The 20,200-nt window shown below is 32.8% G+C and overlaps 1 protein-coding gene across 2 annotated transcripts in view; it reads right to left on the reverse strand.

Annotated features, from left to right (window-relative positions):
• CSMD1 (CUB and Sushi multiple domains 1) overlaps positions 1-20,200 on the reverse strand; it is a 1,059,975-nt gene that overhangs the window by 254,158 nt on the left and 785,617 nt on the right. For both annotated transcript variants that reach the window (XM_074538179.1, XM_074538178.1), the window contains exon 13: positions 172-354. In XM_074538179.1, the coding sequence (XP_074394280.1) occupies positions 172-354 (183 nt within the window). The remainder of the gene's footprint in view (positions 1-171; positions 355-20,200) is intronic.

A 20,200-nucleotide genomic window follows, 5' to 3' on the forward strand; every position in this document is an offset into this window, starting at 1 on the left:
CCATAAATTAGCCACCAAGACAATTGGGAAAAAAAAAAAAACAAAAAACCACATGATGGAAAAAGTCTTCAAGGTACTTTGAAGTATTTTCCTGTTGATTAGTCACACAAGTTGAGAAATGTGAGAGGTTAAGGTCAGAAAAATAACAGAAAAAAGTATAATAATTCTTACAAACACAGCTGGGTTTGTTGCCAGACCACTGGTTATTTTGTTGACATGTAATCGTTCTCTCTCCCACCAATTCAAAAGCTGCTTGACATTCAAAGGTAAGTGTGTCTCCATGCAGAAAACTGCTGCCGGTCCTTTTCCCATATGATGGAATTCCAGGATCTCCACAACCTCCTTTCTCTATTTCTGAATATTGAAAAAGTCAAACACAATAATAAGGAACATACATTTTCAATCAATTTTCAATCAAATTCATATGTCAGTATGAGAAATATTTTCAAAATATTTGGTGTTTTACATTAAACTAATATTTACAGCTGAAAATGAACTAGAGGTAAATGCTGTGCAACAGCCTCAAAGATGACTTAGGATCTAAAGTTCTTTCACAAGCTAATAGCTTCCATACCTGCATTGCTGCATTGCTGAAAGTAACAAAATACTTATATTGAACTGCATGATTGCACCAAATTACCACATATTTGAAGGTAAAATTATAAAGCCACAGTCTCCATCCTATCCATGGAGACATAGGACATGTAGACCATTTTTTGCAAAGAAGTACTCATACTAAAGAGTCTCTTAACTCTCACATTTGCAATCCCATTTATAAGTCTATTAACAATATGAATAAAATGATAAAATTTTCTAATAGAGCCAATAGATTTCAGTTTAAAATAGCTGAAGTATAATAAAAACAAAATTGAGGAATTATTTCTTAATCACAAACCTCAAATTAGAGCCCCATTTTTCCCAGCTGCATTCAGCTATGCTGAAAATAAATTAACATTTTGGATAATACTTCAAGATATTCTCTAGGAGCTCTGTTTCTTAAATTATTTAATTTGTAGATCTCAAATCTACATAAACCAGATAAGGAGATAAAAATTAAAGTCTTATGAAATTTATGAATACCATAAGTATTAGAAAAGAAAACATAAGTATTAATTGCCTGTGACAGAATCATCTTACAAAATACTATACACATGGCTGCTCATCAAAAACTGAAGGCTCCATTTCTTTGCTATTAAATTGAAAACAATTTTTTTTAATTAACTTGCCTTTGATGAGAAAAAAATAACAACAAAACACTTCTGATTCTATAAACTGTGTTGCTGCACATGTAATGAAATTATGTAAATCTGATTCAAAATGAAAGTACAGATAACGTTCTTGGTATTTAAATATTTTAGTTCAGTCTAAGGTATGAAATCAGAAACATACAAGATAACAAGAAAATTCAACTCACTGAATTAAGTATTAACATAATTTAACACAATTGAAAATGTTTGCTGTCAAATATTGTTAAATCAAATTCTGTTAAATCCTGGCAGAAGTGTATACCTTGACTCAGCAACAGAAATTTTAAGATACAGGATACAAAATTATGACATGTGAAATAAATCCACTATGACAGTTAAAGCAGTCATTTACAGATTGTTGACAGACATGTTGAGATAGGTATGGCACATATTTCACAATGTGATAGCTTTTTAGATCTTCTAGTGATGATATGCCTGATGCACCCATTATTATTTTATTTAAATAATTTGTCTGAGCAGTAAGTTAGAATGTATAAATTATTAAAAACATTTTCCAAAATGCCCAACGCACAAATACAAAACACAAATAAAACATTGTGAGAGAAATTTTATAAAGAATATTTATAAATAATGATTCAAAATTATACCTACAAATGCTTTAATATAGCTCCTATTTGTCTGCTCCTACTGAGATATTGACTTTTACTTCCACAGAATAGCACTGAAAACCTGTGTTTTCAGCTATGCACATCTCCACATACTTCATGGAAATGTGGCAAGCCACAGAAAATTAGAATACACATTTTAATGACATTTTAGAAGTTCATCTCCCCCACTGACAGCAAGCTGTATCTAATCGATCATGTGAGAATGATCATAAACTCTTTGCCAAACTTAGGAGACAAACCAAATCCTCTTTTCTTCTTAATGTATCACCCTTCATCCAGGAATGTCCATATGGGCATATAGTGGCATATAATTCAGATTTGTAAATATCTTATTTTAAAGCACAAAAACCACACACAAATTAAAAATATTCACACTAAATTCAGATAAAACATTTAAAATATGTTTCATTCCTAGGAAAAATAATTTCAATAAGATATGTCCTATAAAAAGCAACTGACTGATAAATTTCAGGTTTTGTAAAACACAATAGAAGGATTTTTGAATCAATTCATTTTATATTTAAAAGCCAAATAACTCCAAAAATGTCAAAAATATTAACTTTATTTATATTTAAATAAACTAATTTAATAAACATTAACTTTATTTATATTTAAAGATTTGGGGTCTGTGCATGTTTGTTCAACATAAAAACAATACAGAAAATATGGCTGATTTATAAAACACTTCTGAGGATGTCTTATTTGCATTTTGACAATAAATAGCTTGAAAAATTCCATCCAGGTGTAGGAATCCATTTCTTCATAAACCTTAAATTGAAGACTGTATGTATCCCTAACAGGAAATCTACTCTAGTGAAAAGTTATTCAGGCTGAGAGACAACACTCATTGTAATTCATAGAATCACCATAGGATCATAGAATTTGGGTTTGAAGGGCCCTTAAGATCTCCTACTTCTAGCCCCTTTGTCATGGACAGGAATACCTTCCACTAGGCCCAAGTTCCTCAGAACTGGCCTGGCCTTTAATGCTCCCAGGCATCAGGTATCCACGACTTTTCTTGGCAACTTGTTCCAGTGCCTCAGTACCCTCACAATAAAGAGTTTCTTCCTAAATTCTAATCTAGAACTACCCTCCCATTGGAAACAGGGAGCCCTCGACCAAGGAATGAATGATGAGTAGGACTCCATGGATATCAGAAGGCTAATTAATTCCTTTATTATACTATATTATGCTATACTACATTACACTGTTACATCACATCTGAACTGAATCTGCCAAGCACCCACCAGAATCCCATGACTGTCAGCTGACCATCCCAATACACATACACATGGATTCAATGGGTCAGTGAATCAAAACACTCACACTGGAATCCAATTACCAATTCCCTTCAGGTAAACAATCTTCCACAATGCGTTCCACTTTGGCACAACACAGGCGCAGCAAGTGAGATAAGAATTGTTTTGGTCATTCTTTTCTCTGCTTCTCTCACTGCTTCTCTCTGGTTCAGAGAATGTGAATCCCACACCCTCCCTCAGTTTAAAACCATTCCCCCTTGCCCTGTCATTAGATGCTGTCTTTATGAAAAGTCCCTCTGCAGCTCTCGTGAGGGCTCCCATTAGGTACAGGTAGGTGCTCTAAGGTGTTCACAGAAAGGGTTGGCAGCATCAAACCAGGCTACTCAGGGAAGGGCTGAGTCACCATCCCAGTAGTATTTAAACAATATGTAGATGTGGCACTGAGGGACATCACTAAGTTGGGGAACTGGGTTAATGGTTGGACTGCTGATCTTAAATGATTCTCTGATTCACTTTAGTCAAAAGCTACATTTCATTACATTAACAATTCAAAACTAAGGGAAGACACAGAAGTCTACAGTAATGGTTTTGTATTTACACATAAAAAATACACTTTCTTTAGATCTAGAGTAGTAGGTGTTTAGCAATTTTAAAAATTTTTCTGTCCTCTGTGGTTTTGTACAGATTTTTTACCTGTTTGACTTGTACTGATTTAGTCATTGAACAATTTTAGAAAATGTCTAAATGCAGCTGACATGCATTGTGTGTATTGCTTCAACACATGTATGGATGATTGTGTTTCATAAATTAAGAAATGCCCTGTATTAGCTTGCTAAAAAAGAGAACATTTCAGACCAATTCCATTGAAGTTATGTTGAGCTCTTAGAAAAATCCTATGGGATAGAAAATGTTCTTAAAATAACAAACATGAAAATAAAATCTATGCTAACCTATTTTGCATGGCAATTAAAGCCCTGGTTTTCAGGATGATTCTGTGTACTCATTCAATGTTGAACCTCTTTTGATGTGAGTTCTTAGAGCTCCGTGAACTTCATGAAGTTTGCACATAAACTCTCAAGCCTAAATTTAAAAATCAGCTCCCTCTGGTTATCAAAATATTAATATTAATCTTATGCAATTGTTCTTGTCTTTCATGTACCCTCTTTCAATAGCCTTGGGAAACAGACTTTTCATCTTGTTTGTAAACTAGAAATATTTACTCAGTTTCAGGGAATATTCTTTCTTTCATGTTAGAAGAATGACAACATTAGATTTCTGACTGCAAGGTCGTATCTCTCTGAATTTAATTGAAAGACATTTCTGTTGATCTGTTTTCTTTCAAATGAAGTAATATGGTGGTTCAAAAGTCATATTAAGCATTTAAATATGCATCATGACTACTATTTGAAAGGTGTCACATTGCAAGTCAAGTATTTTTTGATGTAAGGACTTTGACTATGGTATCTGAAATGTTTAATAAAATAATTCATGGCTTAGATTTTGAACTCTTAAATTTGCTATTCAGGGAAAGAGCAATTAATTGTTTTTCCTCTCTTGTTACTAGATTATAAATACACAGTTTAAATTAAATTCTTACTGTTGCTGCATTTTCATTCACACTATCCAATAGTCTAGCTTAGACAATTAGTGAATAATCTAATCATTAAATCTGAATCTCAATACAATCCAAAGAGCATAAATAATAATCTTACACATTAATAATTCAGATTAATAAATACAATTTAAACTAATTACGTGTTTTTAACACATGTGACATGCAAAAATCAATTTTTGAGATATAAAATAAACTTTTTATCAGAAAGTTGACATCAATAGCTTTAAAACCTAATTATTTTACAATATTTGATAATTATCATCTTTTTTACAGTCAAGATAGATTAAGGGAAGCTGTGAACTGGTGCAGGTATACATTTACCCCCCCACCCCAAAAAAAAAGAAAAGAGAGTTTAACATTTAAACTCCATGAGGTCACAGAAATTCATGTTCCATATACGAGAAAAGTGATGATTTATTTTATTTCCTCTTATACCTCATGCCTCCCTGTGCTAACAGTCATAATAACTAATGTAGTTTAAAAACACAAAGGAGATACTCTTATGCAAGCAAACCCTTAAAAAATAAGAAGGGATAGAAAGATGCTCAGGATTGCAGAAGAGGACATGAGAAAAGGAATATTATATACATGATTCCTGCAATGGAACATAGGAACTATACTAAAAAAGAGAATGGGAAATCAAAACTAATACAAAAAAATATTTCAGATAGCGCATAATTGGACTGTAAAAGTGGCTATTAAAGCTAAAATGAGGTTGGCCTACCACTAAAAAGAGGATGGCCTTACATGACAAGTTTATAAATGATCACAATTTTGTCATTATTCCAGTAAATTTCTTCAAAGAAATTTAACAGTACAATTTATTATCATTCTCCAAATATAAAAAGAGAAGGCCTTCACAGATCATATAGTGCCCTGCTATGTGAGTGCTCTCACATTTTCTCTGAAATGTTTTGTCCTTGCTGTTATCAAAAAGACCACAGATCATATCCAGTAGATTAATTTTCCTGCTTCCACCTTATTGCATTCTGTATCAGTACTAAAAAAAAAAAACAAACAAACATGTCTTTAGAATCAGATTGATGAAAAAACCCAATTTTTCTAGGAAGTCAATTTAAACTAACAGCTCACTATCATAGCATATGGCGTCTTGCTGGTAATAATAACACTGTATTGCATCATATCTTATAACAATCCTAGAAAACAATAAAGCAGAAAACAAACTTTACAATATGTTCTTTAAAATAATATATACTGTGTGCTTAAATATTATGGATGTTATTACAGAAAGCAGAAGAATGAAATGTTGGTTTGTTTACAATTGATGTTACATGTTCAGGGGTTAATGCAGATCAAATATGAACAGCAATGAGGAAAAAGGTTTTTGTTACTTGTTGCAAAAAATGTATGATACCTAATAACCATGCATGCTAAATTGATTACCAAAATTTGTAAAAAAATTAATATGGGAAAAAAATCATTATTATGAATTTGCAGGCACAATGATAGGTTCTGATTTGATTACGACTAGGACTCCAGCAACAGAGGCTCTGGCATACTAAATAATTCTATGAAACCGTAAGCCATTGAAAATGTTAAGAATTATTAGGAAAGGAGCAGTGAACAAAATAGAGATTATCATTCTGTCCTCACACAAAAACATTCACAAATTTCATTTGCATGTTGAATTTTGCATATAGTACTGCTCTTCCATTTAAAAAAGATAACATTAGAACTAGGGGAGGAAAACAAAAGGTCAAAGTTACTGAGGAAATGAGAACCAGTTAAATAGGCTGAAAATCTCTTTTTCTGGGCAGTGAAACACATGTTCAAAAAGTTGTTGGACAAATACATGGAAGAAAATCTTCTTGGGAGACAAATTTTTTAAGGCATACATCACTGGTAACAGAAAATATTCTGTTTCTTAATTTATCACCATAAAATTCACCATTTCCTCCTTAAACACTTATTATTGTCAAGTACCAGTATGCTTTTGGTCTCACTGTAGATTTGTATTCTAATGTTTTGTGATAAGAAACATGATATTGTCCAAATTATGGTGTTCATCTTGCTTCACTACTAGAAAGAGTAGGGCCTGTCAGCACAGGGACCGAGCAGCACCCTGAACAAAAAGTTAGCATGGAGTTATCCTGTGGAAATAAACTTGGAATATTATGGAAAATGGGGAGCATGGGAAAAACAAAGTGCAGCTGCCTCAGAAATTGTCAGAATAAGGTAAGGGTGAATATTGTGAAAAGGCAAACCACAGAATGAGGCAGAAGGCAGTGATAAAACTTGTAGAATTAAACTGTCCTTAAAATTAGGAGAAAGAAAAATAGCTTGCAGGAAAGGAGAATGAAGAACACTTTCTTTTATCTACATAAAAATGTTTAAGTAAAATTAAAAGACGGGCAGGATAGGAAGAGAACAGCTTAAAGACTGTTTAGAAAATGCAGACACATTCAAGGGAACAGGGCCCAATTAAATTCAGTACTGAAACTGAAGCAGTCAATGAACTATTAGCAATTATCTTCAAGAACTTACGGAGAACAAGGGAGATCCCACATGACTGAGCAAGGTCACGTGTATTAACTGTCTCAAAAACTGGAAAAAAGAACCAAGGGATTAAAAAAATACCTGTGTATCAAATTGGTCTCCTCCAACTAGGAAAATTTTTTATATGCTTTATCTTCCTTTATAAGGGAGTACCCTTCAATATCTGTACTTAAAATTATCTTAAATCCTGGCAAAAAAGACATGGTAGCTCTCTAGAAAGAAAATCAAGGAGTTGCAACTAGCTAATCATTTGTAACGGGATTGTAAAACTAACACGATCCTTAGCAAAGTGATGGAACCACTAACATAAAAACACTATATCTAAAAGGTTAAAAGACAAAAATTTAATTACCAGTATTTAACATGGTTTTATGGAAAATGTGCCACATCATACAAAAAATATGTTATTCAGATTATAAACTCAGATGACACAATATATTTGGACTTTTAACCTTTTAAATTAGTGGCACATGGCATTCTAATTAAGAAGTGGCATCATAGCAAATTAATTTAGTACACAGTAAATGGATTGCAATTAAATAATTATAGCATCTTGAAGCAAAAATGTGAATAAAGAATAAACATTAGACAACAGAACTGCTTCAATTACTTTAATCTGTACTTTTTAATCCCAATCCTAACAATTTATTACAGAAATATTACAGAAAAATAGGTAAACAACACTGCCACAGTATTTCAAGATGCTTTAACCTGACATATATAACGGGTGTCGTCTTCTCAAGCACATATACCCATATAAGCACTGCTTTTTCTCATATTCTTAAAATAAAGCCTCAACAAAATCTCAAGCCTATGGCAGCTGAGAATTTTGCAAAATAAAATTAATGTTAAATGGGAAGACCTTATTTTCGCTGAGTATCCACTTCAGTACCTTACAATGGGTGTGCCTCCACTTTAAAGACCAGGAGTGATAAGTACAGATCCATAGTAGAAAATGAAAGATTACAATCATGGGTGTATTTGCTGGAGCTTCAACTCAGTACTTTTCTAATGCTGGTTGTAGAAGCAGTAAGCGCTCAAACAGAAAATGTTAGCTTTGGAAGCAACTGAATGTACCAATATTAGCACAGAGTGGACATCCAAATAATTTTCCCTTATGATATTTCAGCAAAGAAGAAAGAAGAAGGAAGCATTGCTCCAAAAATATTCTTCTGAAGGAAAAAAAAACAAAAAAAACCCCAACATCTTTAGGCCTTACGCTCCTCTCCTACATCCTGCCCCTGCGGGACAAATCCTGCCTTCTAGTGTTGGACTCAGTCCAGCACCTCTTATCTTTGTTTGGCAATGAGCAATTTATCAAGATCTCAAAGTTTCTCTCTTTGATTAACTTTGAGACTTTATTGCATGGACACTCTTTCCATCTAGAGAAAATTTCCTTTTTTTTCTTATCTATATCTTGTATGTTTTAAGTATTTTTGCTGTGCCTCCAGCCTTGTTGGCTCCTGTCCCATTGGTCACCCAAGAATTCTGGGGTGGTGTCCTAGGGACAAGTGGGATTAAGCAAGACAAACTTTCCTTCTCTTTCCAAAGATGTCAACATGGCCAAGGTTGGAGGAGGTCTTTTGGTTGTTTTTTGTTTTATTTTTTTCCCCGAGAAAACACACTTTCTGAGGAACATAACACAAAACTACTGTGTAGACAAGTAAAGGAAATCTCACAGCTTTCAGTCTGCAATTCATTCTGGAAGCTATTCCATATAAATATACCCATATGTACATGTAAATTTTTGTAGGCATAATGTAAATTCACAAAAATAAATGAAAAAATAACTAAAATTCATGTGCTTATTTCAGTGATAGCAATTAAAACCTGAAATTTCACAAAGGCACATAGGGGAGTCTTCATGAGCATTAACTATTTGACTTTGACTAGATAGACTGGACTTAGTCTTAAAATTCCATTCAATGTCTTGATTTTCCATTTTCACACCCAGAAGGAAAAAGGAAGGAGGACAGGTTGGCTTATGATGGGGATTTAACAGTATTGGTTATTTTGCTGAAAAAAAGCCTCTCTGAATATGGTTTGTATGTAGAGGTTAACTGAACAAACCTAAAAACCTCATCAAACTGCTACATGGAAATCCTGTGTCTGTTACCATATAGCAAAGCTTAACTGTAGCCTTCATAGAGTAACCAGGATACAATTAAAATCTGTTCATTAAAAAAGAAATAATAAAAATTTATTTTAAGAAGTATTTGACAAATGCAATGTTGTTTTGGTTTGCTGCTTGTGAGTTTTTGGTTCTGATTTTTTCCCAAATAGCACAAGCTGGGGAGAATGTAAATTTTTTTTTTTACTACTGTTCCTATCAGGTACATGTTCTGGTGAAAACACATCCAAATGTCTATAATGTAGACAAGCAAATAGATTAGGAATGCTCAGATTATTTTATATACTTTCAATAGTGGCAGATTAAAGGACCATCCCAATAAATAGGTTGCACTCACTTTTCTTGAGCATATTGTGAGTTGAAATTACGACTAGAATTAAGTGAATGAACAGAAATTAGGAAAAAAATAAAAAATGAATATTTTTTTACATCTGATTCTTGCTAAAATCTGTTAAAATTCAACTTCCTTCCTCTGCATATTAATTTTACAAAAAAAAAGAAAAAACACAGGAGGAACCTCTGGCCATGATTCCAAGCAGCTGATTAGATTTTGAACCAAATTTAATATTAAAATATTTGGAAACACAGTCCAGCAATTGCAAGCTGAATAAACTTGAGAAATGATACTCACCAAAACTCATTCACCTTTTCTACAGCATGTTAATGCAGTACAATAGAAAAATTAACATATGAAATCTTTTTTATCATGTTCTCCATAAAGGTGACTGCAGAAAAACATTTTACTGTTTCAGAGGTCATACAGACAGTAGAAAACTGAATGTGGCAACAAATATTAGGACCCTGGAATTGCCAAAGACAGATAGATTGAAATGCAGTGAGTACTGCAAATCATAGGAAATACCAAAAAATGTTTGCATTTTCTAGCTTTTTTCTTTTTGAAGCACCTAAACTCTTAGCTCTGCAAGGAAGGCTATGCAAGTGAACACATGCTAATATCATGGTCTAGCATTGAAACAAAGCCAAATTTATTCACAAAGAAATGGTCCTAAATTTCTTTTCTTTCAAATGATTGGAAAAACACATCAAGAGGCATGACTGGAGATACAAATTGGAAACAGTTTACATATGTATTTACAAGGACTCATGCTTCATTTATTTTTTATATTACAACTGATACTGTGAAAGTATTTGCAAAACATTCACTGCTTTCTTTTGCATCTACTTGTGATGATTTTGTTTCAAAGTAAATAATGGTCTGCTTTCCAAAAGTTTCTTCAGCATCACACTATTCTTTGGACGCTGAAAGGTCCTTTGAAAAGACTACTAATGCCAAGCCTATGAGTGAATTGCAAAGAAAATGCTGTTTTAAAATCTTTCCAAGAAGGGTGCATAACGTCCTACTGAAGAGAGGCCTGGCCATGGCTATGCTGGCCCAGAAAGGTCAGAGGAGAGGTAAAGGTACAAGGCAGTAGCAAACTGTTTTTCACTGACAGTCAGCTCACTGGATTCAGCTTCACCTGCACATTTAATGCAGTTAATTACTTTTTGCACTTAAAAAACTTCAATCTACAATCTTTTATGAGTGATGTGCTGAGAACAACAAGACTCCATATTTCAGATGATCCATTTTCTAGTAAATGTTGTTAATTCTTTATTATTAGAATAAAATTGAGTTATCAGAAATGTTAATATGCAAACGGAGCTTGAAAACACACACAATGCTAGATATTGTACCTTTTGGTAACTTAATTCAGCAATTTTCATGTATACTAAAAAGTCTGAATGGATTTTTTTATATGCTGCAATATATGCAAAAAAGAAATCGAATGCACAAAATGCACAAATGCACAATGAAATTTGTCCTTGATAATGTTTTAGATTAGGAAGTACTGTTTTTCTCAAATTTCATAACATAAGAATATGCCATTATTTCAACTGAATAACAAATCCCTTTAATCTAAATTGCTAATAAAATGAGAGAGCAATATAAAAAAGGCTGTTCTGAAGGATATGCTGACTTTGCAACAAGTGGAGGTGTTAGTATGTCACATCAATTTCAGTCAAAGTGTAAAATTTATGTCTGTTTATGAGCTCAACAGATAAATCATGCAGTGGTTGAAGGGACTTGGGAAAGATAAAAAGCACTGAAGAACTCTGAAGAACTCTTCAGTGAAATCAATGTTCTTTTTAGAGGATCTCGCTAATAGACAGCTGCATGTCAGAATCAAAATCTTCAACTGTTGCTTAATATTTCCCACAGATCTTTACTTAGTACCAATTACCAGTATGGTGTTTTCAATAATATTTGAGATTCAAATAAAATTTTCCATTTGAAATCATGTAACTGAGTAATCAACAGTGACATTTGAGAAATTCAAAAAATGAATTTCCATATACTATACCTACTATAATGAAGGTACGAATGATGCAGAAAGTGTTTAATGACCCAAATCTGACCATCTTTTGTCTTTTCATGCTGTTAGTTACTAAAAGAAAACCATACCAATGGGCATCAAAATCCTAAAAACTGCAATTTACTTTAGTAAGATGATAATAGGAATGTAGCCCAGCTTAAAAAGATGGAAAAATGAATATGAACAAGAAATTCCAGATCTTTTTAAAATCTCAATAACAGCTAAAATGAATCTACTACACAGAAAATATCATTATGTGGGTTGTGCTGAATTGCAGTACGGCATTCCTAAGACACCAGTTTTACTAAATAAATTTACACTCTATATGAGAAGTTAGCAGTGATGGAGATGGTCTACAGTGGACAGTAATCAGGACTCCAAGCATGAAATCAGGGTAGGTGAAGATTTGTAGGGAGAACACTGATATCATACACCAACACTCATGATAAAGCCTCGGGCAGGCACCTTTGTGCATTTGTATATCCTGGCCTGCCTGTGAAGAGCACCTCTGATCCCCCTCCTCTAAAACCTAGGGGTGGCATCTCGGCCATGGAATGACTGTCCCACCACGTCTGGCCACTCAAAGGAAACGTGGAGAATCTCTCCTTCCTTGCTCCTGCTGGGCTTAACCACAACATGTACACAAACACACTTCTCCCTAACTAGGGAAAAAACACAATGAAGGCCATTAAAGCCACATGAAAAGACATGCAAAACTGTTGGAACACACATGATGGACTTCAGACCTGGTTGGCATAAGAGATTATCAAATCAGAATGCCTTGGCAAGAGCAAGCAGAACTTTGAAGATTAAATCAAGACTAAGCTGAAGATTAAATCAAGACTTACCAGAAAAGAAAATTACATCAAGCTCTGAAAGCAAGGGATATTGTATAATGTATAAGTTTGTTGATGTAATGATTAACCCAATCATTGTAGTAAAACATTACTAGCCTTCCTAGAATACTATATAAGCATATGTAGTCCACAATAAAGCCAGATTCTGACCACTTCTCAGTCTCCCCGTCTCTCTCATCGTTGCTGATACAAAACTACTCACTCAGGTGTGCCATTGTCCTCAGATCACTGTGATTTAATCCTCTCCAGTTGATTTGTATTCTTCTTTCAAAGATTGAATTGCACTTATGAAAGGTGAAAATGTCACTGAAGGAGAGCACTTACATGGGGATTTAAGGTAGATTACTCAGCTAAATCTCTACTTTAAATTTATCGTACCTTGTTAATTTTAACATTTATGAACATCTGCTTGAAGATGTAATAGAAATTTTAAAAAAATAAAGGTAGTTCCTATTTGCAGGGTTTTATCACTGTTTTTCATCAAAAGAATATCAGCTTTTATAGCTGGATTATCTTAAAAAACAGACTATGGTCTTTATATATAATAGCAGTAAATATAAGATTAGATGTATTATTTAAAAAGTTTATGCAAAATTTACTGAATTAATTTTGTAATGTAAAATGTATTCTAATACACATACAACAAAAACACAATATGAAAAATTTGGGGTAAATTTTGAGGGGAGAGATTATTCAGATTCTTTGAAAGTATTCTAATACGTGAAATACCCTTTATATATCTATATATATAGATATATAAATATATAATACATATATATATGTATTTTTAAAATGTCTACTATAAAGTTTTGATTGGAAGCAGGATTTTGTGTACAGTGTCTGAGGGTCATTTTATCTTTTCTTCAGCTTATTATAAGAATATTCATTTATTTTTTTTTTTTTTAATAAAGTTACCCTGTGTTGTATCACAAAAAGAACTTATTATGCTGACATCCTGCACATACATGCACAGAAAATCCTGTGAGCCAAAGTCTGACTCAAAAATATTTTTTTTGTTGTTCTAGATAATTGTTTTAAGAAAAATTGCAGTAATATTGCATTTTCCCTTAAAGGGGAAAATTAAATATTTATCAAGCTTATTAAAACAATGCTTTCTTTAAAGTTTATTGACTTCAGGGATAACATCACTTCTCACAAATCATTCAGAATTTTCTTTGATAGATAGGCTTAAAAAAAGCATCCATATTAGAAGTTTTGGACTTGGCAAAATTAGGTTAATAATTGGACACATTGATCTTCAGGGTTCTTTTCAACCTAAATGTTTCTATGATTCTTTCGATACAAACCAATGTGTGTCAGTCATCATATAATTTAATAATTCTCTCACGACAAATTGAAAAACATTGTTTAGTTAAAATAACATAGGCATGAAAATAAATCTTAAACCAAGTGTCACTACTGGTGAGACAACATGAACATTTACTCATTTAAAATCAAGTCTTTGCTTTTTGAAACCATAGAGTGAGTGTCATGCATCCAAAGGCTTCAAAATGATGAGGCAATATTGCTCTCATGGTTTCAACCTTGTAGTAAAAAATACAGAAAATGGACATAAAAATAAAATGCTCTAGAAGAGTTCTTATTCAAAAGAAAAAAAATCATAACATGTTATCTATTGCTGTCTAGTTGTGATGCATCTTTCTGTCTGACCATTATTTACAGGAACCTTATAAATGAATGAAATGTGCTTAAGAAATCCAAACAATCTCAGTTGTAGATATTAACAGGAAATTCTGATTATGTCACCACTTTATGAATTAAATAGGCAAATTACTAAAAGAGAATTATTTTGGTCTAAAGAGTGAAAAGACTGTGTTCTTAAGCAACATCAATGGACAGCTAAGTTCATGGTGCATACACTGCTGTGTTTTCTATATCAAAAAAATTGGAGAAAGTTTTAACTGGTAAAATACCTATTTCTGTTTACCTAAAGTTATTAAATTGTTGATCAAACATTCAAATTTAGCTGTATCTGCTAAGAAATAAAGACTAGGATTTATGTTTCTAACACTTAGATTAAACTGTTCAGTTCCAATTCTTGTTTGCTTTCAGTAGAAGGAAAAAAGTACAAAGAAACATCTGTCAGAAGTAAAACAATAAACAAAAAAGTCTCCAAAAGATCAATTACTTATATTTATTGCTCAAATATATGATACAAGAATCTTATTCTATGCCTGTTTTATTTTTACAATTTGTTCCTAGTCTTTGAAAAGATCATCAAATGTTAATAATGGTTTTTAAAAGCCATTAAACTTTCAAAACCTTAGTTGAAAGTTTAAAGTCTGGGAATAACATTCATGTTAAGGTCAACATACTGAACAATGAACACAATAAAAAAATATGAAACATTAAATCTATAAAAATATCTGATCTGTTTTCTACACAGAATGTGTTTAATTGTTATCTGAAATTTCTTTCCAAACAAGTTTGACCATCATAATGGTCTTCACTGGCTGAGTTAAAACATAAGAATTCTCTCTTATTCAGAGACACGCTATTGTTTCAACTTTTAATAATTTTATGAAGAGAAGCAAACAAAGGGTTTAAACCTAACCTGTTAAATCAATAGCTGAAAAGATATAAATACAGGTATGTGTCATCAGTCAGACACAGCTGCAGTCTAGAGGGAAAGGGAGGCAGCAGCTTCCCAGCTCCAGTCATGTCATATAACTAAGAAAGAACACACGTGCTGTATGTTGGCTGCACCTAAGCAAATTGTAAATGCGGAAAATTCCAAGAGTTTTAGGGTATTTTACTTTTAAATTCTGAATTTTAAATAATGGACACGTTAATAAAGATATTCCTTAATTCCTTTACCATGCATCTTCTTATGCAGCACATTGACAATGTCCACAATAGGCACAACAGAATGCATTCTATTAAAGGCTATAGCAAAAGAGGCTAATTCTCTGTTAAACAGCATAACTGAACAAATCGATGTCAATCTTTAAGCTGACTGAGATGAGTAGCAGACATTGATTGTATTTCTGTGGAGCAGAATTCAGCATAATGATATCAAGATCTGAAAAGTCCTCTAATAAAAATAGGACATAAGAAGCAGAGTTACACAATTAATATAAAACTTTAAAAGGAAAAATTATTAACTTAACAAATTTATAATCAATCTAGCCATTTTTGTTTTGTTATTTTCTTAATTTAGGAGGGAGAATGAGTTATAGGGTGCTACATGCTTGCTCCTATTTATTCTCTTCACTGAGCTTCTGTTTGGGATTGTTTAGTAAAGGATTGTGGCAGAGACAGAAATTTGGTCTTATCCAATACAGTCTGCTAATATATAAATATGCAAAACACTCAACAAGTTAAGGCATATCACTATTATATTATGTTCCTTAGGTTCATGTGTATTTTCTAGATGAAAAGTGTGTCCTGTCTGCCACCCAAAATATTATACAAAACTCAGGCAAACACATTCCCACTATTAAAAATTCCTTTGAAACTGCTGCAGTAATTTTCAGTAACGTAGTGTGCCTCTTTTGACTCTATTAATAACCTATTGGTGGTACTATTTATTTATTGAAAGAAAATTCAGGTATGCTGTAAAGGAGAAATGCCTGTTCTAGGCTTATCTGAACAGCATATTCTAAAAGGTTGAGACAAAAAGATAGGAAAGCTCTGAAAATGATTGATAATATACTGTGGCAGAAATTAAGTGACTGACATTTGCCTATCCAAAAAACTAACCTGCCCTTTGTATCACAACAAACAGATTCATTCATACAGTATTATGGTGGAACTCTGACAGTTCTTCACAGAGCCAAGTAGCTTTAATAAATAAAAATATTCACATGAAACATATTTATTTCCTGTTCTCCAAAAGGGCATGTATGAGTAATGTTCTGAATTATAATACATAGAAACCTAATACAAGAAGAAAACTTAATATATGTTAAACTTATGAAAGAGAGAAAAGGTTAAAGCAAAAGAAACTCAGAGTTTTCACTGAATTACTTATATCTGTTTTCTTTACAAGCATTACACTGTCAATAATGATTTCCCTGTGCGCATGTCAAATTGTGAAAGTCTTAATTCCATTTATTTTTTCAGCACAGGTTTCATTAAACCTCCAAACAGTAATAAAGTTTTACATCAATATTGGTAGTGTAATAAAATTTATAGGAATGTTATTTTTTTTGTAAAAAACTGCACTGATTTAAGGTTTACTAATACTTTACATGGCTATATAAAGTAATTCTATGCAAAAATAACTGACATTTATCTGACCAACTGAAATATGTTTTGGAAGTATTTTTCTACTAGTCTCAAGTGCAAAGAAGAATCTTCTTCCAAGCTCATAATGAAGAGCTTACAAGCTTAACTGCTCAGTAGAACATCAATACAAATAAATGTTGTAAGTCTGACATTTTGAGCTGCTTGCAGGAGCTGATATACTTCCTGACATCTCCAAGAATTCTTAATAACTTCAAATTACATAAAATGCTAGAATTATATCACTGAGCCACCAGATTTATTTTATAACACTGTTATGAACTAAAGGATAGGCTAGTGATATAACCTAATTACTTTACATAACCATGTAAAGTCAGGAATAAAAAATGAATTCTAAACAAGTTATAAAACAGATATATACTTGTTATCATAAAGTCTGGAAGTCAAAAGATTAAATATTTTTATCAGAATTACAGGTTCACAGGGTTGAATGGGAGAAACATCTCAAGCATAATAAAGTCATAAAACATTCACACGTAAAACTTCAGGCTGTCATGTGCTTTTATGTCAGTGTGGTACAGCCAATAGTTCCACAAGCATGGAAGCAGCCTGAAGATCAGCTGGCTGCATGATCCACCTTGGATCCTGACAGCCATAAAGCACCTTTATACAGATGTGGCACACCCAAAAAATGAGTGGAACAAGCCAAACTCAGGCATGTAGTCACCTTATCAGTCCTTTTTTTTGGCTGCAACTGCAAACTAACACCACTGCTTGATACTGCCACAAAGCCTGCTGTCACAGCAACATGCTGCATTATCCTGACCTTCATCCCACAGGCAAATTGTAAATAGGATTAAATTTACTATTCATACATAAAATCTGTTAAGCACATCAGTTCATTTACAAGCATCATTTCATGCATTTTTAGATGGACATGCTAATAATGTAACACAGGTGAACTGCATCATTAATATCCTTTATTAATAATTAAAATGAGATGAGGTTCAGTTAAAGTAAGAATTTCCTATATACGATGAGATTATTTAAGTAATAATATAAAAAAATAATAGATACAAAGTCAAGATTCAGTAGGTGAGCTGTAAAATATATCCCAAGAGGGGGAGAAATCATGTTCCAATCCTGAGCAAAACTCAAAACTTTTTGGGAGAAAAGATTCAAATAAGGATGTCCTTTACTTTGTGTCTACAGAACATGTATAAGGCATCAAGGACTGCAGTTTGCCTTCTTTTTAGCTAACTGCAATCACAAAGATAGTGTCCTTGAGGTTACACGTCACAATCTATTAACTTTCTCACAATTAAAATTGGATTCTATTTTTAGACAGGTTCTTTGACTGCTAAACAAGGGGAAGGAGATTTATTCAGGCACCTTGTGGCAGGATAAAAGTTTAAACTTTATACTTAGCCTAAAGCAGGAAATTTATTGAGAGTGCAGATGGCTAAAAGTTTCATCAACAATAAAAGATGAGAAAATTCTAATAAAACTAATGAGACCATTGAAATGAAAAAGAGAAAAACATCTATAATTCACCTTCATCTTAAAACATTTACTATACTTTTGAACTTGTAAACATTACAGACTTTAGAATTCTGAAATTGACTTGCAAAACTAAAAAAACACAGAATAACCCACAACTGGTTGGAAAACAAGACTGAAAGCCAAAATCCAACTGCCAAATGATAACAATATACTTCACCAAAGAGATGCTATTGCTACTGCAAAACGCATATTATGTACTTCAGGTGTTTGCAGAAAGTCCCCAGAAGCAAGAGGTTGAACTCCATAAATAAAATAACATCATTAGACAAATACAGAAATTGCAACAGATTAATTTACATTAGATGTACCAGAAAGAAATTATAGCAGAAAAAAAAAATCATCTGATAAACAAAATATAAAATTTTGAACTTTTTCATAGGGTTATGAGAAGGTAAAGTTCATAATTTTGAGAAAATTATGAAGGTTTAAGGAAACAGTGTAAATTTCAGATACATAAGTTTTGCCAACACTCTATCTCCACTTTATAATCACTATTTCCACTGAATATATTTCGCAAGTGAAAATTTTAAATACAACATATTTTCTAAATATCCACAAACCCTAGAAATTACTTGAGTAGAGAAGATAAAATCGTGACAGAAAGGACAAGAAGAGGTAAGATAAAGAGTAATTAGATAAAGAGTATGTGATTGTGCTCATGCAATAAAACATACTTGAGCTGAGTAACTATACAGGCTTAATGCATGGCACAATGTTTTAAGATTCCCTAATGTCTTAGCCACAGAAGGGCTACAAGTCTGCACCTGATTTTTCATTCAGAGCTCTTGTACATCACACCTGAGCAATTAGGACAGTGTTTCAAAAGCCTCTGTAATTGTCCTTGTTCTCATGTGGTTATTCTCATGGCCATGGACCTGGAAATCTCAGTAGTGTTGTTATGGAGGATTCTCATGGGAAGTGATTGCCACCCTCACAAGAATGACACCTACTTTCTCCTCTGTTTTCCTTATTTTGTTGATTTCAGTTAACATTAAAGAAAACCAAAACATGGCACATAAAAGAAGTAGATAATAATAATTAAAACACTCAAATATTATCCAGCAATATGTGCTCACAGAAACTTAAACTATGAATGTAAAACATTCTATCTGACTATCATGTTCCAATCAGTACCATGAGTGGGAATAACAAAGAGTGAGCTTGAGTGAGTCCCAAAGAAAGACAGTGTTAGGGAAAAATAATGGTGGCAGTATAACCCGAATCACTGCTATCATCACCACCTGCCTCAAAGGAGGCACCACTAGCAGGAAAATATTGGTGTGGAGAAGTGCCACCATGTTTCCTGACCACTGGGGAATATTTCCCCTTCCTGTGCCTTTCAACATTCACAGTATGTCACAGCCACAGATCCTACTTCTAAAAACCTGCTCAGGCAATCCTTAATGTTCCTAGTGCAATAAATGTATAGCTTTCTAAACTTGAGGTTAACATCTCCATAACTTTCCATTCTTTATTTTGCCTGTTTTGGTATTGAAACAGTAAGGTAACTAGAAATGAAGGGAAACACTTAGAGTATTTCAGTTTATGGACAATATTTAAGAAGAACTCCCACTCTTCTAATTCAGTTATTTTCAGTTACTGAACTGTGAAAAGTCTCTCAATGTTTTGCAGCATCTTTCGTACAAAACTAATTTTGACAAGATTATTATCAAATAATTTTCATCATATGTGCCCATAAGGTACTATTGAAAATAGTATCAAGTGTTTTCCCTTATCCTTAAGGTGAAGTAATTAACATGGAAATTAACAGAAAATTATACCAGATGTTAATAAGAAA

Source organism: Zonotrichia albicollis, chromosome 3, assembly GCF_047830755.1.
Source record: "Zonotrichia albicollis isolate bZonAlb1 chromosome 3, bZonAlb1.hap1, whole genome shotgun sequence".
NCBI classification, from domain to species: domain Eukaryota; kingdom Metazoa; phylum Chordata; class Aves; order Passeriformes; family Passerellidae; genus Zonotrichia; species Zonotrichia albicollis.